The 24,625-nt window shown below is 37.5% G+C and overlaps 1 protein-coding gene across 3 annotated transcripts in view; it reads right to left on the bottom strand.

Moving 5' to 3' along the window:
- Window positions 1–24,625, bottom strand: part of LRBA (LPS responsive beige-like anchor protein) — a gene marked incomplete at its 5' end in the record, with an annotated part of 423,662 nt that overhangs the window by 112,204 nt on the left and 286,833 nt on the right. For all 3 annotated transcript variants that reach the window (XM_084266649.1, XM_084266650.1, XM_084266651.1), the window contains 5 exons: window positions 4,956–5,075; window positions 6,227–6,367; window positions 19,471–19,583; window positions 21,685–21,800; window positions 23,693–23,795. In XM_084266649.1, the coding sequence (XP_084122775.1) occupies window positions 4,956–5,075; window positions 6,227–6,367; window positions 19,471–19,583; window positions 21,685–21,800; window positions 23,693–23,795 (593 nt within the window). The remainder of the gene's footprint in view (window positions 1–4,955; window positions 5,076–6,226; window positions 6,368–19,470; window positions 19,584–21,684; window positions 21,801–23,692; window positions 23,796–24,625) is intronic.

Here is a 24,625-nt window from a genome sequence, read left to right as displayed (position 1 = left end):
AATCTCCTGTTGAACTGTTAAAAAGTTCCACTTTTTCTTTATAATGGTTGTGTTTTCAGTCTCCCCATCACACCAAGAATTTATTCATCTTTGAAAAAGTCATCTGCTTCAGAATAAGTACAAAGCAAAATTCAAAGTTGAAATTTTAAAAAAATAGATCAATATTTCAAATTAACTTAGCCAATTACTGCTGGTAGAATATTCATCAACAGCAGAACAAACAACATCTGTAAATAAATACTTATATTTAGTGCTACATACAAAAGACGTATGCAATTAAATTATATAGTAAGACATTTTTCTTGATTACATATTGCTCAACCTCAAACAGATCACAATGAAAATAGTAGTATCTGAATAAAAGTGGAGCTTTTCAACTTTAAAAATCTTTAATATTCAACCCAAAAAAATGATATATCAACCCCATCTGAAATACTGGGAAGGAAAGCAAAAAGACTGAAGAATTTAGTTAAGGAATCTACTAATAACTACTAGACAGAACAGTAAAATGGAACTTACTTATCAAATAAATAAGGGCAATTCCTAATTATCAATAAATTTAAATGTTTCATCACTCTGACAAACCAACCGGCTTGCTACAAGCACAACATTCAGGATGCACCTGATGATAACTTTATTAAAGATAGAAAACCACTGTGGAAGTGAAAGATTAGAACATAATCATGGAGTCATAGAATCACTTGGGTTGGAAGAGACCTTCAAGATCATCGAGTCCAATCACGGCCTCACCCTGTGTAGCTGACCTCTAGACCATGTATATCCCCAGGCACAATATCTACACACCTTTTAAATACCTCCAGAGATGGTGACTCCACTGCTTCCCTGGGCAGCCTGTTCCAGTGCTTAACTACTCCTTCAGTAAAGAAATTCTTCCTGATATCTGACCTAAGTCTCCCCTGGGGAAATTTGAAATCATTTCTTCTAGTCCTAACACTTGTCACCTGAGAGAAGAGACAAACTGCTGCCCCCCATCTCTACACCCTCCTTCCAGGTAGTTGTAGAGAGCAATAAGGTCTCCCCTCAGCCTCCTTTTCTTAAGACTAAAAAGCCCTGGTTCCCTCAGCTGTTCCTCATAGGACTCGTGCTCCAGATAATGCAGAGATCTCTGCAGGAAGGCTCTCCAGAACGCCAGTTTTTACTTAAACGCTCTTATCATTTGCTTGATATTATTATTATTTTTCATCTCAGCTCTGCATAATTTCCATGTAAACGTAAAAATGAAAATTGTTCTTCAAACAAGACAGCTTTTCCAGTATGCCAGCTGCATTCAGTTAACATTGGATTGTAATAGCCATACAGGAGATATAGATTCAAAAATATGTAATAACCAGATTGTAATACAGGACAATCTCTCTTTAATGAGGATCCAAGAAAATACATTTCTTATTAAGCAGTTGTGGAAAAAAAAATAAAGTGTGCTTCAAAAGCCTAATTTTCTTTAAAATGATGAGATAAAGTCTTAATTTTGCATACAATTAAATAGTCTTCACAGACAGGCATGAGTTGTGCTGACGCAATACATTGTTACACACATGAAGTAAGAGGAAAATCGTATGGTTTTTTGGACAAAATCTTGGACCAAATTAAGACAGTCCAGAGACAAGTTGATACCAGTAAAAGAGGAGTAAATTGGATGTCAAAGGCTTTTGAATAACCTTTGAATAATCATGACTGTATTAATGTTTGTAAATTGCAAAATTCAAGGAAATCCCACAAGCTCTTGCCAATAAGCAGTATCTTCCAAGCTCTGGAAACAATCAAAAGAACAAAAGGCTATCTGTTTTTTCCAAAGCTTGTTATGCTAACATCAAGTATTTCTAGTACATTACCATACAAGATTAAAGGTTAAAATGTAACTTCTGGAGTTTTGATCTATCAAAAAGGAGGTAGATACAAACTAGACAGCTTTTCTATGCACAACTGATTTATTACCACACAATTTAGAAATGCTAAGAACTTCATTGATGACAATAGTTGACACAGGCTTCCTTCCCCTTCCCCTTCCCCTTCCCCTTCCCCTTCCCTTTCCCCTTTCCCTTTCCCTACCCTTCCCTTCTACCATTCCTTTTTCCTTTCCCTACAGAACCATCAAATGTGTTAGGTTGGAAGGGACTTTCAAAGGCCATTTAGTCCATCCCCCCTGCAGTGAGGAGGAACATCTTCACTAGGTAAGAAAGGAACAAAAAACATTGGAAACTCTTCATTTCCATTGATGAGGATTAAAACCAGAGTGCTCTGTGTTCACTTAACTCCTTGTATGTCTTCCTCCTCCTTCCTTCCCAAATACACACATGCATGTGCACACATACATACATCACGCAAGATGGGTAAAGAAAACATCCTAGTCAGCCATGGATTGTCTCCCACGGAAGTTACTGCTTCATATATTTGACATATGAAAACAGTAACAAAACATACCATTTAGGTAAGACTTCTGTCATGAATTTCATCATGATAGCAGTATCTATTCTGATTTTAAATCTATTCACAAGCATGTATACAGTATGATGTTGCCATTAACTACAGGAACACATCATAATCTATTTTATTCAGGCTCTTCGATGCATGTGTCAACTAAACACATTCAGGCACTAGTAAGCCAACACATTGCAGTTCTGCATTTAGACAACTTCAGGAGGCACATGGGACACTTTAGCCATGCATTTCACAACCACTCTCAAGGTAGGGCAGAGCACTAAGCATCAGGAAACTTGTGGATACAGGTATTTCCAACAAAGATGGTTCTGTGTGTTTTCACACTTTTTGCTTCCTAATTCTTTCAAGATGTTCTATGGAAACCTTATCTCATCTCTCTTCCCAGCTGCTCAGCCAATCTCAGGAACAGACTCCTCTAGTCAATCTTAGTACTCAGATGCTTCTAAGCAGTATAATGTCACTCGTGGCAATTCACAGTCACAGAAAGCTGCAAGCAACTTCAAGAGACCTACCTTAACAGTAGGGATGCTTCTAAAGGCAGCATCAGCTTGAACATACGTCATTTCCAAAAGATACCTGAGCATTTCTGAAAAACCCTCACTATGCTAATTGCCAGGGAAGCATTTATCAGTTTTATTTGTTATTTTAGGAAGGCTACTTTCCATCTAATTGAAATCTCCCTCATATTTAAGCCCATTAATTCTTATTCCATCCAGCATGGGCAGAAGAGATACTTTTGTTCCTCTCTTGCAGCAGTACCTATGTAATAGATGATTCCTCCTCAATCTTTTTCTTCTTTAAAAAAAAAAAAAAAAAAACCAACCCAAAAAAAACCCCAAACATTATCTTCCTCTGCATTTTTATTTTCAAGGCCTTGCACTGTTGTCATTGCTCCAGTGTGGATTCAATCCAACCAGGCCACAACTGTGAATGTAATACTCCAGCTAAGACCCTATCAAACCTTGGCAAAGCTAAAGGCATCTTTCATACGTTTTGAAAGCTGTTGATGTATCTTCTACAAAATGTTTCTCACCTTTTGTTATACCACAAGATTGTCCATTCACATGCACTTGTGATGCACAACAACCCCAAATCCTTTTTTTTCCCACACCAGATTGTTCCTTAATGGCCTTAAGGTGAGCCAGGGCAAATTCAGATTAGATTCTTGAGTTAACCTCTGATTTTCTTCACCCTCTACTTTTCCATCTTTCGCGGATTTTACATTAAAAACACAATTCTGAATTTAGTCCTCCTTCTTGGATTTCCAGTCAACAAGTCTTCCCACCACTGCTTGCATCCTTGTCTTCCTTGTTGTTATCCCCAGTTCAAAATATTCCTTGGATTCCCAGACTCCATTTCCTTACTTCATTCCTTCCTCCAATGGCTATCTACCAAACCTTTTCCCTTAGAAATTCTCTGTACCTTAGCTTCTTAACCCACATAATCCTAGGTCTCTTTCTATACAACAACTAATTAAGAGATTAATTTATCATCTATTCCCACCTACTTCTTGTTAACTCACCAGTTCCTAGGCCCAGTGCCCCTGTCAGTACAGGTTCAGTATCACACTAAATTCTGTTTTTCATCTTAGTATCCTCAAACACTGGGTTTGTGCAGCCCTCTGTTTCTCTACCCAGTATACAGCTTTTCTGGAGACTGATTCCTCCCCCTCAGCACTTTATCCCCTACTTATTCCACATTTTCAGACTAGATTTTGCCTCTTCTGCACCTAAATTAGTTCCTTCTGTTTGTTGTAATCGAACAAGGAAATAGGTCACTGCAGAAATTACCCAAAAATAAGGTTGGAAGCCTAGAGAAAAATAACACATGAGATAGTATGAATATTAACTGCAACATGCTTAGCAGGAGCAAGAACAGAGTATTTATGAAATGTACTGGTTAAAAATCTATTCCAGTTATACCAAACTACACTTAAAACTTGTGCAGGGGAACAAAAAGATACTCAAGAACCAAGAGAGTGTCAAAAACATATCAGTGGCTCAAAGGCCAGTTTTGTCTTGCTTCAGTTTCAGGGCTAAAAATGTTCCCTGAATCTAAAGGAAGGAAGGTTTAAATCAGATATTAGAGGGAAGGTTTTTACAGAGAGAGTGTTGAGGGGCTGGAACAGGCTGCCCAGAGACGTGGTGGATGTCCTGTCCCTGGAGGTGTTCAAGGCCAGGTTGGATGGGGCCCTGGGCAACCTTGTGCAGCTCCAGGCCTGGAGGTTGGTGGCCCTGCCTGTGGCAGGGGGGTTGGAACTCTGTGGTCCTTGGGGTCCCTTCCAACCCAGACCAGTCTGTGATTCTAAATTTTACAACAGGGTTCACTGAAATCTTCTAACAGAAGTAAAGCTTTTTGTCACCTCACTGTACCTTTTCCCCAAACAGCTCCCCATCTTCTTCCTTCCCTTTTTCATAACCTCTGGTCCTATGACCACAGCTACAGTAAAGGAAGATGCAGTGTAAAACATGTCAACACCTTTCAGGAGAAGTTTTTACCTTGATATCAGAAGTGTCACGCTGACTGTTGCGCCACGCTCTTGAAATAGAGGAAAAAGTTCTATCTGCATGATCAAACTTCCCACCTTGGAGATTTAGGAAAAGGGTTGTAAAGGGTTCCTAAAGAGATATAAAAATAATAATAATTAGAAACAGAAATTTAGAAATTTCATGGAAAAATGCTATTCTTTTGGCATTTGGTTATTAATGATAATGATTAATTGCAAATTCTATTATCCAAGAATGAGAAATGTGAACTTTTACTTACTTGTTCAAGAAATGCTTTTTATTCTCAGTCCATGCATATATATTGAGATAAAGAAAAGTGACTAAAACTGAAACTCCCCCTCTCTCTGGGGTCGAAACCACAGTCAACTGTGACATAAACTGCTCTCAAAAACATGAAGAAGCTAGAGTTTCACCTTAAATATCTTTTAAACCAGCATCTAACAAAACTAACATATGCAGTTTGTGTTCAAGGTAATCTATTAACATAAACAGTAGCATTCAATCCCAATAACTTTCTGATTGCTCCTGTTTAATATGTAATTTATGATTTCAAAAAGAAAAATGTTTGAAAGATTTAAAAGCCTCCTCTTAGTTAAAGAACACTTAAGCACATATTAGTGGATAATTGCTTGAAATTAGCTAAGCGCTATAAATTACTTCAAGGATTTATGTATGCTTGTACATTCTAACAAGCTTTAATTAATGATGTGCTGCTAATGCTTTCCCAAAGAAATGACTTTCTAGGAGATAAATCGCCTTTCAATTTTATAGAAAAATGCCTTGTTTAGCCAATATATTGTCAACATGTAGCAGCTCAAAAGTTACTTCCATAAAAGTTGCAGCAGGTTTTTTTTCTTTTAATTAATTACTTGATCACAGAAATTCATGATCATCAGAAACAAAGTCATTTACACTCATTAGGAAGTGAAAATTAAATACTGTCAGTAAGAACCACAAATGTTCAGCACACAGTCCAGTTAGAAAATACACAAGAGAGGAAAGTTAACCATGTTTAAAGTAGTAGAAGAATATACACAATAAAGCCATTTTTAAGGCAAAATAGTGTCACTGATTTGAAAAGGCTGTACCATAAATATTAAAACCTTCTGCTCACACTTTAGAACACATTTATACTACACTACTCATGACAGTGGAAAATTTCAGTACTCTCCTATGCCACTAAGTTTTGGTTTACACATTGCTAGTTATTTGTTGCTTTCATTATGGTTTAAAGGAAAAGCATTTTTAAAGATGATACTTACAATTCTTAACAACCACGTGAGTGCAAAACTTGCTGTTGAATAATGTGTGCCATAGTGGAATTTGGGAACCTGGTCATCCTCCCATGATTCATACCTCTCTGCAAAGAACGCTGCTCTCTTCGGGTTCAAAGCTCCAATAGGCTGCAAGGTTTGTAAACAGAAATACATGAAGTATGTAAAGATAACATGACCTATTATCACATCACACGCCTCTCTTTCTCTTTGTGGTAACCAGAACTATTGACACCTGTGGAGAAGACTGGGGCTGGTGTTTTACAAAAACAGATGTTGGATGCTGTAAGGACCTGAACAGATCTGTGTACCTCAGACCAGGATTCCCTGCACACGCACATGCCAGGCTCTGCTCAGGGGTGGCAGCGACAGCACAAGGGGCAGCGGGTGAAGCTGGAGCAGAGGAGGTTCCATGGGAATGTAAGAAGGAACTTTCTCCCTGTGAGGGTGAGGGAGCCCTGGGACAGGCTGCCCAGAGAGGCTGGGGAGTCTCCTTCTCTGGAGACGTTCAAACCCACCCAGATGTGTCCCTGTGTGATTTAGTCTGGGTGATCCTGCTCTGGCAGGGGGGTTGGACTAGATGATCTCTCGAGGTCCCTTCCAATTCCTAACCTTCTGTAATTCTGTGATTCTTTGAAAAAAGTCTCTTCTGCATTCATATATATATGAAGCAGTAAGTATACATATGTGTATATATATGACTCAATGACTAGAAACCACTTCATTGTGGAATGTCTTGGGCAAAGAGTTGTTTGCTTGTGTGCCCGTGGATAGGTCCACATTTCAAATACAACCACTAAGCAAATGATAAGCAACAATGAGAAACATCTTGGGACTTTTTTTTTGGAGGGGGGAATAGTGACCAACAGGGTGGATGGATATTAACAGTGTTCTTGGAATTTTGATACTACTATTTTTGTTTCTATGCTCTTTACTATCCCAAGATAAGTTCAATAAATAAAACTTGAAACCTTGCAATGAACAAAGAAAATAGCAGAATTTCTAGATAAAAATATTGATATAAAGGAGGCAAACAAACTAAGTATGACTAAAAAAGTCTACCACATTTTCACTGACATTGCTATTCTTTGTTTAGTGCTTACTTAGGACATAAACACCCACAAATTTATTTAAATGTAAGACATACAATATTTTGTTATCTATAGCCATGCATTTCTTCAGCATACCTGTCCTTCAAGGATGTGCAAAAATTAGTATATGTCACATAGATCACTGAGAAACCCAAAGTTAGCCATTCTACATCCCGATTGTTGTAAGAGGTCTAAAATATCTTTGTATATACATGCAAACCATATATACAATGCAATTCTGTATCCATATTGAACACACTGCCCGTATCTTGTTAGTGTAAATGATGCCAATCAGTACAAACAATGGACGTGTTTAAGTATGATGGAAGAATCAATATGTAAAAGTATTTTCTTCTTTCTCTTCTGCAAAACCAAATATACTTAAGAACACATCACAAAGTGAGAAAAAACTTTTCAAAAGTCCTTGAACAAAAGTCTCAATAACATAGTCATTAATTCAAGTACAGTTCAAGTGAAGAACTATGTCTGCAATTCAGATTATTATTCAACTAACCGCTTCTTTGTGGTGAAATTTGGCATACAAGCTTCAAAGTATTTTCTCTCTAGGATAGATTAGATCTATGAATGACCCAAGATCTGATCTTACGGGGTTTTTTTTTTTTCTACTTAGAGCAGCTTTCATATTGCAGCAGGATAAAGAAAACATCTTAGGTTAATTACTATTTTTGCAGTTCACTAATTTGTAATATAACCCTCTAAAAGAAGTGGTTCCTGTATAAAAGGGTTTTTATCTGATTTAGCAAATTTATTCCAGAGAAGAATGAAACTGACCCCAAGAAGTCTCTTTGTTGCAAGAAACCATTTTGGAATCTCCATCTGTACTGATTTTCCCTAAAGACTCCCCTATGCTTGAGGGAAAAAAGAAGAAAGAGGGTTGTTGGTAGACAAATTATATAAATTAAAAATAGCTATAGTGTTGTGGTGGATGGTTCAGTAACATTTGATGTATTCTCTTTATCTACCCCTATTTTTATTACTCTCCAGATTAAGCATAGCCCCAATCAATAGTTATAGAATTACATTCCTTGAATATAAAGCTAAACCCAATTAGAATTGATTTCATTCTCTTTTCAAAAAAAAAAAAAAAAAAAAGAAGAGGTATCATGCAGAGATCCATATAGCCAGAATCCACAGTATTGATTTTGGCTGTTATTATTACAGTCGGTTTCTGAAGCCTGCAACAGGACAACTATCAAGACATGTCACATTTATTTGCAAGCAAATAAAAAAAAAGTCCCCAAATGAAAGAAAGCTTAGGGGAAAAAAAAAAAAGAAAAGAAAAGAGGAACCATGGAGCTGTGCACTGACAATGATACACTATCAGCTTACTCAGAGAAGTTACAGTGGGAATACACACATTGAATTATACATTACACGAATGCACTGATTTATTGTGGTAATAACATCCACCTCATTAAAAGATTCTGCTTTGCTGCAGTTGGAGGGCTACATATTGTTTACTGCTATAAATTAATGGCAGCGCACAGAAGACTGTAGAACCCTTCTAACAATAGATCTGTAATGACAGTGCTGTATATCACAGCTTCCCCAGCAGCTTCATAATAAAATGGAGACAATGTATTGGGCTAATACATTCTACCAGGCAGGCCCATATTTTTCTGACAACTGCTTCTAAGGATGAGGTGATTCTAGTGCGTTACGCTGCACTGCGAACAGTTAACTAAGCTCCAGCTACAGAATAAAGCACACACGAGGATTTCCCAAATAACCTCTGAGTTTTAATTTAGTAGGCAAATGGATTGAAATTTTGTAATTATTTCACATTTCAAAATTACAGGGAATCAAGAATTCCCTCCCCAGTGGGTAAACACCAAGGGAAAAAGAGTAACTCCAAACTAAGCTGTGCTAGATGTAGCTGTGAGACAACAGCTTTACACCACTCAACATGGTTTCCCTATGACTACACACCATTAAGGAAGAACAAGACCAAAAGCTTTCATATCCAGAAATTCCAGCATATATTTTCTTTGCAGTACGCCTTCTCGGTGAGGAAAATCAGGTATTAGTTCACCAATTAAAAGTACTTTATTTAGATGGGGGGAAAAAAAGAAGTAGAATAAAAAAAATCCAACAAGCAAAACCAATGGATGAGATCACAGAAGTCAAGACCAAATAAAAGAAGTCACTGCAGAGTTTTCAAACTGTATGGAAAAATGAGTAACGTGTATGGTTTTCAAGTCAGAATTCATTCATAAAAGGGTCCAAACTGGAGGAAGAATTGGGGTAAGCAAGGGGTTTGTTTCTCTTTTCCTAAGGCATGATCACCTGGGTTTTGACCCAAAGTGGTTGTTATAATATGTGCTACAAATATGACAGTAAGAAGCCATTCACTAAAATACCCTCATTTGGTATTAAATCTCTTAAGTGCCCTGAAATCTATCAATACCTTAAAATAAATAAACCTCACATTTTGACCAAGAACTGAATATAGTAAATCTGAGCCTTTGGACTAAGCTTGCTTGCTTTCTTTGAGACAAAACAAAGAAAAATGGTTTCTTGAAAAATGCCCGAGAAAACGCACTGACTCTACCACCTACTGCTGCTAAATATGTCCAGACACTAAGGTGTATGGTTCTATTTGTTGGTTCTTCATCTTACTCCCTGCCAGACACTGGACCAGTGGCCCATCCTGTTTTCATTCCCAGAATAAGTCCTGTTGCACCCAGCAGAAGAAAGCAGAGTGGTCACGGCTCCTCTGCACGGGGCAGAAGGAAAAAAATACATTTATTCATAATTACACATTTAAGAAGAAAAAGAGGTGCTTTTTATTCCTACCTAATGTGTTTTTGTTTTAAAAATAGTGTTATTCCAAGTAAATAGACGTACCACTGTTCTTACTCATGCTGGCATTTCCACAGGCTTCAGTTACTAAAGCACTGACACTTTCACCATCTCCTATCCATTGTAATATTGGAAAGTTTTTAACTCACTAATATTCAAAATCCATGAAAGATGAGACTGGAGGATCTGGCAGTAAACTGCATTTAATTACTGCAAATAATAAGTAGTCAAGATGCTATAGTTTGGTCTTCACCGTCAACTGTTACCTCTCTTGGTGAAGACAGCAACCTTAGCAATTTCTGCTGCAAATCAGGTCTGTAAAAGAACCAGTTCCAGAAACTAAGTCCATGCTGACCAGTGGAAACAGATTTAAAAATTAATGAAAATATGATTATTTGAAATTTTTACTTCAAAACGTCATCATGAAAAAATTAAAAAGGGAAAGGAAAAGACACAGGAAAAAAAGAAAAAAAGGAAATAAAAAGAAAAAAGGAAATAAAAAGAAAAAATGCTTTTCTTTGTGACTTCTTGCCCTTCTTGCTTATCCACATCCAACCAGGTATTTGGATTCCTCGGTATACAATTGTTTTTCTCATTGAATTATGTTTTGTAGCACCCTTGCCAAGTATGATGTTTGTTTCTCATACATTTTATTTTCAAGATGACTATCTGGTTTTCATTACTGATATTTTTCATACATGCATTGGGCTCAAAGGACCAGGGGGACCAATATTAGGTCATCTCATCTAGCCTCGTGTTTGCATGACGAGCCATTAAATGCCTTTCCCTTACATTATTTTGAGCCCAACTGTTTATACTTGATTATAGCATGAACTGCATTTATCCAACCTGCTTTCCAGAAAGGCATTCAAGTCTTGAGTACATGCACAATCTGCTATTTTTCTTGGAAGCTTTTTCTATTCATAATTGTGACCCTCATTCTAAAAAATACACAGTTTGGCCAAGACTTGACTGATGTGTTACCTAAGAAATCTCACAATGCTTCTCTCTGACATACCCCACAGTCTCTACTTGCCCAGTATTTTCTACATATAAAGACACTTACAGACTATAATTGGACTTTTGAAAGAATAAAAGAAATCGAACTCTTCAGATCTTTCATTTTAAGGCACTTCTTTCAGATTTAAGATTTCTGCATATCCTGCCAACTTATCAATGTATTTTAACATATCTGAAATGTCTTCAGTGTTCCAGAGTTAGTTCTCTCGCTGTAAGCACACCAAGTGCTCTGTACTCTACTGCAGTCTAACAACTGCATGTTAGAGGACTGCTTGTTTACCTGCTTTATGTACTACCAACATATAATTAATTCCCAGAACTAGCCAATATTTGTAATATTGTCAGTGGAACTTCCTGGTCATCTGAGTAAAACTTCTTTTCCCCAGGCAGAGACATAATGACAAGATGCAAGGGTTTACTTATACCCAAACCTGATTGACTTAGATCAACTGGGAAATATCTGGGAGGAAACTCAGATAAGGTACACTGCTACTCTTTTATCTGGTGTTCGTGTGTTGAGAACAGCCACAAAATGCCACACCCTGCTCTGGACAAATTCACATTCACTGCTAGAACTCACTCTTCTTCCTCTCAAACAAGTTGGTACTGCTTTCTTAAATATCAGGTCCTGCAACTCCCCCATCTTATTTAGAGGGCATCTTACCTTTAATCCAAATCTAACTCAAATTCACTGAAGAAATATATCAAGAAAGCAACAAACATGATCATCAGCTGAACTGTTTGATCTGCCCTCATTGATCAACTAAACTGGTCCTTGAGCTGCTCCAGGAAAGATTTAAAAACTGGAAACATTCTACTAAGGAGAAAAACAATCCTTACTGATTCATTCCCAAAAGCACCGGGTTCATGGCAGATGGCTAAATCCTACATCAAAGACTAGGCTATGAGATGAGGGGGGAACAATTAATTTAGATATCAAAATTTGGCTGCAGACAAAGGAGCAGAAGTTGAGAGAACTTTTGCTTTCTCCCCAGTGAGCTTTTGCGTGATACATAATAAATCCTGTTCTGATTCTAAACTAATTTACTATTTTTTTACTATTAATTGTAAGTCATATTTTACTCACTTGGAACACTTGGGTTTTGAGAACTTCCACACAACCAGCTACTTGAATTGCATGCGGTTTCTTAGTGAAATAGAGAATCCCATGGTCAAACACCTTTTGTATAAGCAGTGTTGAAACTGTGCAATAATTACAAATATTAGTGAGTGCACTCTACTGATTTTGACATGAAGAAATTAAATCAGAAAAACACCATCTATCTGAGCTGCCTTCTTTTCCAGTCACTGAAGTCAACACACATCTCTGGTGGATGTGTCAAGTAGACATCCCCTGGATATTCGTTAATGTTCCATCTAGTTAAGCTTCTTCCCCTTTAGAACTGGCAGGTTGTTATGCTCGTGGTTATAAATCTAATCCATTATTCTGAATACAGGTATCTCAAATAATTCTGATACCTGAAAATTCGTAGGGAGAAGGGAAACAAATGGGATAACAAAGGAAGTTCTGAAAAGACTTCTTGTTCTTTTCATGTATACCTAAACCTAAAATAATTTTCAAGTATAGATAAGAGCTGCAAGCAGCAAGACTTCATATGGTCCAGAGAGAACAAAAATAACACCAACAAAAAAGTGCTGTAATTACTCCAGTTACAAAGGAAAGAAAATTAAACCATCTCATATAATTAAGGTGCTAGATTCATTGCTTCGGGGAGGAATGCAGAACAAATATAAATAGGTTTAAAATTAAAAAGAAAAAAAAAGACCACTAGATCACCAATCCATCAGTGGCCACTAAACATCACTGTCTAAATTATTTCTGCAGTTTACAAAGTAGTTAAATTTCTGGCTGCCAAACCAGGAAGGTTACCTGAAGGGAAGGAGGATGCTTTACAAGCCCTTTTTCTTGTCTTTTTTTCATGAGGCTCCTGCTACTTCCTGTTCCTAGAAGCAAGATATCCAGTTGGAGGAACTTCTGGACTGGCTTCTTTCTTATGACTTCCTATTAATGGCTCAGTATCTTCCCACATATACGGACTGGTGCACGTGATGCAAAAACAATCAAGAGCACTCCAGTACAAGAAACCTGCAGTTACTTTTACATGCAAAGGATTTCTTGCTTAGATACATCTTTTTATTTACACAGATATATCTTTTATTTACACTAGTGAAGAAACACAGATCAATGCTACCAGCGACCTCACCCAACACCTGCCTGCACAGCTCAGGGTACATACAACTATTTCCCAGCAGCTCCGTTATCCAAAGACAACGACTGCAATCAGTGTTTTTGTCAAATGTTGGAGCCCTGGGCATTTCCTGATGTACTGCATATGGGATAAAATTCCATAATCCTCTTAGCTCAATGTTTTCTAAAATAAATTTAATCTATACATACTAAAACCATTGAGATTTTTTATGTAAACATGACTTTTCTAAACAGTTGTCAGTCCCTACAAGCTTTCATTGAAATGACCCTATTTACCAGAAATGACAGAATGAAATGTACCAGATCACACATTCTTATAAAAAAAATTTTCTATTGCAGGGAAACAGAACTCAAGAAAGGGCTGGAATAAAAGCAGACAATAGCTGTGTGCATGCAAATGATATTAAAATGTTTTTTACATATAGTTTCTTATTAAGATTTTTTTTAAGTGTTCACACATTCCCTTTGAAACAAGAAAGTAATGAAAAACTGATGTAAGGTTGGCCTAATAGCTAGAATGTTGGAACATTTCAATATGAATAATATTTAATGGTGCAAAACACATAAGATTCCAAAAGTCCACAGTTTAAAAATGGATCATAAACTAATCTTAAGCTTAAAAAAATAAAAAAACTATGTTTAGCAATATTAGTGACATTTAAGCAATATATTAGTGACAAGGATACCCCTCAGATCACCTAAAATCTTGGAAGAATTTGAATATAAAAGAAAAAATCTCTGTGCCTTCATATTACTATTGAATGCTATTGCATCATCAGTAGCAGACTCCAAAACAATGCACTGCTGACCTGCAAACTTGCAAGCTAATTAAGCACATGTACACATTTACATAAGGCTTAATCAATGGCTCAGCACAAGTGAATGTGGTGCACACCATGTATCTGAGATATTATCACATCCCAGTACTAACCAAGAGGCTAACAGGAGCTGCTGTGTGCTGCACACTTGCAAAAGGTCAGGGAGAAATGAAGTTGCAGGTCCCTGGGAATACACAAGGTAGAAACTAAGAATAGCACTTTGAACATTCATTGTTAAATCTGAGTTCTTGTTTTTCCTGTCTTTGAGTTTTCCTACATTCCAAGCAATCCTCTTCCTTGAAGCAGAGGGAGATTTAAGATGATCTGACTTGTTAACAAAATTATTCTTATTGATCCTGTAAACTTGGCTTTTGCTCTAATACCTAAATAAATAATAATTATTAAAAAAAAAGATTGATTGAAAAGATCCTAGAAAGAGTTATTTGCATCTGAAGTGAAAAGAGTGTGTTTCCCATGACTTTAAAAAATAAGCCTCAGGTGGGAAAAGGACAGAACAGCAAAGAGAAAGTAAGAATGGTAACGAGATGCACTATCATCCACTTACATTTCTTTACAGGAGATGGTTTGACACAGAGAATAGCCAACTAGTGACAAGGAAAGAAAAAGACATAAAAGGATGGTTGTGAGACTATAACAGGGCAGTGGAAATTCCCAGAATATTTTAAAAATTCTGTCTAGACCTAGAATAGGATTTCAGAAAGTATGCTTTGATAAATCACCTCAGAGACGGTTTTGGGTGAACTTTCAATCTCAGCAGGTCTCAATAAGGGTTGCAGAGGAATAGGCTGCTAAACATGCGTGCAAATCGCATGGTTATTCTGAAAAAGGTCCTGAGACAGATGCTGCACAAAGCTCAAACCATCTGCAAAACAAGTCTCTCTGAAAGTGAAGCAGGTGGGCATCAAGCAGAGATTGAGATTAAAATCCAGAAGAGCTAGAATTGTTCCAGGTGCAGCAGTCAGTTTGGTGTCTCTCAGCAACATGTCTTAAGTCAGACCTGCCAATCCAAGACATACTTCTTTTAAATAAACAAGTCTCTCCGTGGCCAAGTCCCTGTTTTTCAACAGAGCTGTTTGATCTCGCCCAGGGATGCCCCTGTCCATGGTCCTGAGCCGCCACAGCCCAGGCGGGCACACACAGGGACTTGCTCTGGATGAGGACCTGACCGTGGTGCTGCAAAACTAAGCTTGGGACCTAGAAAACCAGAGGGCTGTAGCAGATCAGTCTCAGACCCATGAGACCATTTGCAGCTTTGTCTCCTGATTTTGGCAAATGTGCTAAAGGAAATGATTGGCTAAGGTATCAGAAAGGATAACTGACCAATTTATCATGCACAAAGGTCCCTGATGGAACCTGTCTGAGGGTTACTGGCACTTAAGAGTATCACAAAATCTCTCTCCCCCCTTTTAGAAATGGGAAAAACTCATGGTATTAAAAGAAAAAAAAAATCATTGGACTATAACAGACTCTTCAGAAGTGTAGTTGGTATGATTTCTAATTCCAAAATAGATTTTGTCCAAAGAAAGCAAGCCCTAAAATGATAGTACTGTTTTGGGATGTGAACTTCATTCTCTTGCACAGCTTTCTTTAAACAGAGACTTGATTTCGGAGCTCTTGTATCACATGCAAGGATCCCAGTCACAATTCCAATGCCCCCCATGCCTTTTTAGCTCTCTCTCCTTATGTTCAAAAAGGATAGATTGGGAAGAAAGGGTCTTTGTTCTCTCAGATTTTGGTCTTTTATGGTTTCCTAGATGGCACCAACACATGCATCCCTAAAAATCAAGGTACTTCTCAGAGCATCGTTTCCTGTTTGAATGCTTCCCTTCCCCTAAATGTTTCTTTTAACATGGTTGTGTCAAACGTGTCAGTCTGTCCACCCCTTTGCACAAACAGGTATGGAGATCAAACATAAACCTACAGTATGGTGATAAAACAGTTTCTCTAATAATTTCTCTCAACTGTTCCCTATTCTACATACAATTTTTGAGAAGATGGAGCGTCCCTCTCCTCGAGGAAACAACTTGCATTTCACAAAGAAAGGATGATGCCTCTTTATAGTAAAAATACCAAAACCCATAATTAACAAATTAATGGAAACTGTGTCTCCTTTTCAGATATCACTGCTTCAGGCTGACTGCAGATGGGTGTTGGTATCTCCACCACTGTTTCTTGAGATGATCCAAAATTATAGAAAACATACTGGACTTTTCCTTAACTGCCAGGGATCCTGATGCAAAGTTTAAAATACTTTATTTCTTGTCCTGTCCTGGTTGAAGCAGGGATTCACATGAATTGCCATGAAAGAAAAAATACTTTTAAAATATTAAATATGCTTTATGAATAGGAGACTTTATGCTTGGGACACTGAGTCCTTCTGGGGAGTTCATCAGTTTTAATCTGTAGTAACCTGCATTGATTTTGTGTTGGAGCATGAGCTGAATAAAACATAATTTTCATTTCCTACATGAAAAGCACCAGTTCACAGAATGCCTATGCAAGTTTTAATGCCTCACTAGATAAAAAGACTTCTATCAAAAATTCGCAGAAGTATAATAGGTGCACATCAAAATGTGTGCTGTTTTCTTTGTCTTTGCTAAAGGTAACACCACAGAAAACTAAGCAGAGTTCATGCCCATCCCACTCTATTTCATCAGAGAAGAAAATAACACAGCACATACTGTATGTGAAGTGAATCTGTGCTCCTGAAATGGGCACCCTGCAACAGAGCTCAGGCTGGCTTGCTGAAGAACAGTCAACAGTGAAGTTTACATTACAACAAGAAAACCAGTCTAATTTGTCATAGTAAAAATAGAAGTACATTACTTCTCTTCTGTCAGAGTGTATTTGATATCAGTGTCTCCCACATACCAATTAAACACCTCACTTCACTGAAGGTGAGAGCTATTTGTTGCTTTCCTACACCTGACTGGAGAAGAAGTCATTACGTACATTACAGCCTCTATAAAACTGATGATGATTTAGAAAAGATTGCATGAAAATTATAAAAATGAGAATAAAAATATTATTATGTACACATGCAACTATAGTGAAGACAAAAGAAGATTTAAGAATTGCACCATTTTCTTCCTCTAGTACTGCTGGCTTACCATCTTCCAGAAATGTTGTGCCTTAAGAAAGAAGAATTATCAACAGCTACTTCACAGAATCACAGATCTTATAACAAAATTTTGAGGCTATAACATCATGTTTCAATCAAAACAGTATTTTCCATGTATTTTCACTTCTATTTTTTCCCTTATCCAGATCCAGAAACAAAGCACAATTTATTGCTTCTATTGGATAAAGAAAAGGAAAAAAAGCTGTACTTTGGAGTAACATAAGTAATGCAGAAAATGGGCCACATTCTGGTGGGAAACTGTGTCTGTTGTATAAATAAAATATATGCAGCTGTAAATATAATATGTAATACTCATTCCAAACCATAGTCACCTCTTAAGAAATAAACACTTGAGTCAAAGCAGGGTAACAGACTGGCAGTGCACTCCTGGCATTTGTCAGGAGCATTCGTCAGGCTGACAGTAATATTAACCACAATCCATTTCAGTTGCTTTGGTTTATCATTGTGTGACTGATGTTTATAACAAGGCCATAAGAAGCTGCTTAAATAAAGTGTTGGTTTAACCTGGACACTGCAGTTCTTTAAATCTGTACTAACTGTGGTCTTGTAGCTGATATACTGACAAAACTGTTATTCACATTTGACACTTCATAATACCAAACCTTAACTTGCAATTCCTAAAAATAAATAACTCCTTAACAACTGCCATTGTGTAACTTGGAGAAGAGGAGGTTGAGGGGAGACCTTATCGCTGTCTACAGCTACCTGGAAGAAGCTGACCTTATCAACACCTAAAATTACCCGAAAGGAGGTTGCATAGAAGTGGGCGATGGTCTCTTCAGCCAGGGGACAGGAGATGGGATGAGGGGGAATGGCCTCAAGCTGTGCCAGGGCAGGGTCAGCTCAGCTGGGAAGGAAAAGTTCATCCCTGACAGAGTTGTGGGGCTGTGGCACAGGCTGCCCAGGGAGGGGGCTGAGTCCCTGCCCCTGGATGTGTTTAAAAAAAAGGGTAGATGAGGTGCTCAGGGAACTGGTTTAGCACAGGACAGGAATGGTTGGACTCGATCTTAAAGGTCTTTTCCAACCTTGTGATTCTGTGAGGTTGTAGTGAGGTGGGTCTCAGTCTCACAAGAAAAGAGCACTAGGACAAGAGGAAATGGCCTCGAGTTGCACCAGGGGAGGTGTCAATATTGTATATTAGGAAAAATTCCTTTACTGGAAGGGTTGTCAGGCATTGCAACAGGCTGCTCAGGGAGGTGGCTGATTCGCCATCCACAGAGTTATTTAAAAGACATGGCACTTAGGGACATGGGTTAGTGGTGGACTTTGCAGTGCTAAGCTAATGGCTGGACTGTTCCACTAATTAACTCTATTTCTCCATCTGCCAATCATTTCCAATAACAGCTAGCTTTTAGGAAAAGATCCTGTGTGATGATCAGTGCACACAGTCTTCATAGAAAAACTGAGATGCTTCTTCTCGTAAAATGAAGTATTCCTCTCTTGGATAAGATTGAAAAACAATAATCACACGATAGAAAGTTTTAAGCAGGCTGAATACTATTCCATCTGCTATATTGTTTGGGAAAGAACCTTAGAAAAACAAGGGTACTCTGCCAGAAAGTTGTTTGGAAAAGTTGTTAAGAACTGACAATGGCTACCTGACACAGGACAACTACATTACTTCAAGTGTACCTCAAGGGGTTACACAGAGGAAGTGAAAAAATTAAGTTTCTACTTATGAGAATAAGGTCAACAATTTAAAAGTTTTTAAAATATAATAGTATCACAGAGTTTGCTGCTGAAAAAAGCCCAATTCTCATCACAAGAACAGAAAATTTGGGTAATTTTTAATCTTTATCAGCTTCAGCATTCTTAACTTCGTTACAACTTGAAACTAAATGTAACACATATACTCCAATTAAGAGCACCAAACATTAACAATTACTAAACAGATACTATCAGAAGCAATTAATAATTCATTTTTCCGGTCAGATCCCTATGATCAGCACACACATACAGCAATGACACTGTCAATGGTTGTACATTTAACATTTAAGTATCAAACACAGCAGAAAGCATTAACAAGACTGAAAGATGCTGAGATAAATATGGGAGAGGAAAAAAAAGCTAAACTTGATGACAAATACCTTTGACAAATCCCTGAAGTTACTAGGAAGCGTAAGGTCCAACTCCTCTGATTCATAGTTGGTGATAACCCAAGGGAAGACGGGGTACTGATTTAAATCATTGTAAGTTCGACCTGCCAAACAAAAGAAAAAAACCCTGCTGTGAATTAAGAGTTACATTTAACTAAAATCCCAACCTCTAAAGATACAATATAACTTTATCTGCTCTGAAAAAGAACTGTCATTCACTTTACAATTACTAGTGTTTCATTTAAAACACTGCATCCCATATCACTTTGTTTGTAAGCAAGCTCTTTGCATACAGCAAAAGTGACCATTAGATACTGTCATAGACATTTTTCTACGCATTTCTATTTCAATAGATGTTTTTCTATGCATTTCTCTTTTCCTTCTGTATTTCATCCCGTCTTCTGTTTCTTCAAATAATGGAGAGGCAACAACTTCTGTTGATACTAAAAACTGAAGTGGTATTTTTACATACTGTATTAAATTCAAGGTGTGAAAGTAGAATGAAGCAGCTCAGGAGTTTAGATTGAGAAATTATGCAAGTAATACCATTTCACCTAGAGAATTCACTGTGAGTGTAATTTTTTTCTTCACCACCTAAGGATACACCAACATTTACCAGAACAAAATATCTTCCTGGTTTCAGGATCACACATGCACCTTCATGCATCCATGTAAGATGAAAAGAACTATCCTTCTTCCAGTAAAACCAAAATATTCAATTAAGAGTAATCATATACCATCCTTCCAACACACTGCATACCTTGGTGTATAATTTTAAAATGCATAATTATAATTTTTACATGAATCTCATGTCTTTTTATGATACTGTGGCAGAAGCTCATTCATTTACTCCTCCCATCAGTACGTTCTCAGATTTTGCCTAGCCTGTTCTTAAAAGACTTAAAGGAAAAGTTTTGAGGTCCTGGAGTGTGTCCAGAGAAGGGCAACCAGGCTGCTGAAGGGGCTGGAGGGCAAATCCTATGAGGAGCAGGTGAGGGAGCTGGGGCTATTTAGCTTGGAGAAGAGGAGGCTGAGGGGAGACCTTATCCCCACCTACAACTACCTGAAGAGAGGTTGTAGAGCGGTTGGCGATGGTCTCTTCAGTCAGGTGAAAGGACTTAGGACAAGGGGAAATGGCCTCAAGCTGTGCCAGGGCAGGTTTAGTTTAGATATTAGAAAAAAATTTTTTACTGAAAGAGTTGTCAGGGCCTGAAACAGGCTGCCCAGGGATGTGGTTGAGTCACCTTCCCTGGATGTGTTCAAAAAAAGGGTAGATGAGGTACTTAGGGATATGATTTAGCATAGGATGGGAACGGTTGGACTTGATGGTCTTGAAGGTCTTTTCTAACTCTGTGATTCTGTGAATATTATTTCACAAGGTTTTCAGAAAATATTTTCTAAAACTCCACCTAGGTTTTTTGTTTTCCAGTTTTCTCACACCATTTGATGTTTTTCCCTCCTGGTTTCCAGAATTTTTAAATGGTATAGTTTAAATGGAATAAATTCTTTCCCTCATCAGCTGGTTACGTTGCATATTATCTCTTATTCAGGATTAAGGCTACTTACATGACACAGTGGTATCTATCACAGAATCATAGAATGGTTTGGAAAGGACCTTACAGATTATCTAGTTCTAAACCCCTGCCACGGGCAGAGACACATCTCAGCAGACCAGGCTACTCAAGGCCCTGTGCAACCCGGCCTTGAACATGCCCAGGGAGGGGGCAGCCACCACTTCCCTGGGTAACCTGTGCCTGTGTCTCACTACCCTCATAGTGAAGAATTTCATCGTAATATCTAACCTAATTCTACCCCCTTCCAATTTAAAACCATTCCCCCTCATCCTATTATTCCAGGCCCTACTAAAAAGTCCCTCCCCAGCTTTCTTGTAGGCCCCTTCAAGTACTGGAAGACCGCAATAAGTTCTTCTCGGAACCTTCTGCAGGCTGAACAAGCCACCTCTCTCAGCCTGTCTTCACAGGAGAGGTGCTCCAGCCCTATAACCATCTTAATGGCCTCCTCTGGACCTGTTCCAACAGTTCTGGGACTCCAGAGTTGGACACAGCACTCCAGGTGGGGTCTCACAGGAGCAGAATAGAGAGGAAGAATCACCTCCCTCAACCTGCTGGCCACGCTCCTTTTGATGCAGCCCAGGATACACCACCATTAACTCCTTTTCTGAGCCACTACAACAATTTGCATTACCTGCTATAGTGTTTAGAAACATCAGGTATTCAAAGTTGGAAATTTCTCGGTGTTGCCATCGTTGGGTCATATTGGAAGCTTTGAAAATCTGTCGTGGACTGGCCAAAGAAATACGCCTGGAAAAAAGAAAATCAGAAAAAATAATGAGAAAACCTGGTGGGTCTTCCTTTTTACTTATCTGAATTGTAGTGGCAGTCATACATATTCTTTTTACTACTTCCATGCTCGATTTCTCTGGAGATCAAATCATTATTTTTGATACTTGAAGTGCATTTTTTAAAGTTTTATAATCTAATAAGAACAAAAGACTTAAAACATCTGACAGCTGGATATGTCAAGGTTTGAAAGCTTTCAAAGAGAAAACTTCTACAGCTGTGCAAATTCAGCTGCTCCATCAAGACTTGATGTATTACAGAAATACGTTACTAGTGATTTAGAGAGATGGCAGACCATTAAATAAGAAAATTACTCAACTTTTAGAATTTCACATAAGAATAAAGTAATCTTTTAGGAGAGGTTTTTAAATCCCTCAAGAACAAATGAAAACAATGATAAGATGATAGAACTTCATTATGAAGTCCGTCCTCTTGAGATTTAAATTCTGGGCAGTGTTGGGGAGTTAGTCATAAATAACTCAATTAAAGTTTTAGAATTTGATGCCAGATTTCCTAATGTTTGGGGAAGGAAAAAAAAAAGCCTACAGAGTCATTCCTTGGAGTGATAAATCACGCAGAGAAAAGCTTATCATTAAATTCCCAAGACTGTTTTGTTCATAACAAAACCATCTGCAAATACCAGAAACACACCATTTGGGGGGGGGGGGGGGGTGGAATTTCTACATGTAGTTTTAACTAACAAATCTTTACAGGTGTTCATAAGTAGTTACAGTAACAATCTTATTTTAATAACTGAATTATTGTAAACAAATTGATATAAATGGATGCAAATGTGTCTATACTTTCATGTACATTTTAAATTTTTCACATATAATTTGCATTTGGAAATAGAAATCCCAAAGCAATCACGGAGTGGCTTTAATTGCAATCCAAGAGAATTCCTTCTGGACTTGATTAAGAAAAGGTAAACTACAAAAAACAACAATAGAAAACACCCCCCATATTTCAATGCCATTTCTGTGCACAGAAATCTTTAAAAAAATAAAAATTTTAAGTAACAACAATGAAGATACTTCTTCAGGCTTGCTGATTCTTCTAGTAATTTAGAAATTAATCTACATAAAGATAGTTTATAATTCATTAACATACAAGAGATACCAATCCTACTAAAGATGGGGTATACCTCAAAAGTTTCTATTTCCATCAGCCTCAATAAACATAGTTGCTGTGTTTCGTCCAGAACATAGCTGGTAATCAAGGCCTACTCTTCTGCTAAAAAAGCATAACTTAAGCATATTCTTCAGTTTTAGGATCTAAACACACAGTCTGACATTGTAATACTAATTTCTCACTATTTAAAATTGCCCTCCAGAGCTAAAAGACAAGCCCACCATACCAATCCTTCACATGCTGCTCAGCTTATATTGTTCTACACATCACTACAATATCTTTCTGATGAGGAACAATCATTTTCATCTATGTTTAAATCCTACAGAGGATTCAAGGATGTTACAGTCAAGCTAATATAATTGAACACTGCCATAAAAGCTAATCAGTCCTACAACCAGTCTTAAATCAGTCTTAAATTTTAGTGAGTTGGCAAGCATAAAGAAACCTATTTTCCTTAAGTAGGGTAAGTGATTGAGTCTCAGTGACAAAAAGAAGCTATCTTCCCTATAACAGGCAGAAATCACCCCCAAAAAGATCTCAAATCCAAGTTTTTAATATACAAACACATTGCAAAGAGCACGGAGAAGTGAGAGGCTGAGAATGAGCCTGTTTTGTTAAACACGTAGGTATAAATGCGTCGAACCACCGCGTAGGCAGGTTTGATGAAAAAAAAAAAGACCTCTCAGAACTGACAGATAAAATTAACTCAAATTGCAAAATACCTGGTCTGGGGTAGTCCAAAGATGGTACCAATACCAACCCGAGGTAGGCAATTAACCACTTTCTTTACTGTTGCTTGGTCAGGAAAGTTGAACATGACACCCACTGTGAACACAAGAGTTGAAATATGGCATGACATGACACCTTTTATTTTGTGCTTTCTGGCCCAATAAAAGTTAACCCTAAGCTTAGGTGTAAAATGGATAAATGATGAGACACGCTTCCTTCAAGTTACTATAGATATACACATTTATAATTTCCAGAACTGCTTTTACTCATCACCAACAGGAATTTAAAGAGAACATGCCACTGCTATGAATCTTACAAAATCTACATTAGCTTTCCTTCCTGAACAGAAGCTAAAAATAAATGCACAGATTGTCTACAACTGATTTTTAAAGTTTTATATGTTAACTGGATCATGCATATGCTAGTTTATTTTCTAAATATTTTATTATTATATTTACTATTTTATTATTATATTCACATTTTGCTTGAAACATGCAATGACGAAATGGCAACCTAAAAATCTAAGGAACAATCTAATTATGGTATCACCAGTGGACCCTTATGACTTCACAGTGTACAATTACAGGCTCCAAAATAGAAAACTGTTTTTGCACATGACTAATATTCTGCTGGATAATATGCACTTCAGCTATGTCCTATAATGGTCTGTGAGATACACACCTCAATACTTGCTAGCCACGTTCAAGATTAGGGACCATTTTAAGCTCAGACTAAAACTTTTTGACTAGCATGCTAACTGCATAAAACACATTATCCTATGAAAGTTCTACAGATTTAAAGGCAACAACGTTTCATATTATTACTGAAAAAGCATTGTACATTTTAAAACATTACCTTAAGACCTACTTCATGGGTTGCCTTTGTATACAGTTTTCAAAATTTGCTTTTCAGTACTTCATTATCAG

Source organism: Gallinula chloropus (assembly GCF_964237585.1).
Source record: "Gallinula chloropus genome assembly, chromosome: 7".
Taxonomy (NCBI): domain Eukaryota; kingdom Metazoa; phylum Chordata; class Aves; order Gruiformes; family Rallidae; genus Gallinula; species Gallinula chloropus.
Note: the sequence above shows the minus strand (reverse complement) of the source record. Positions and strands in the feature narration are given on the sequence as shown.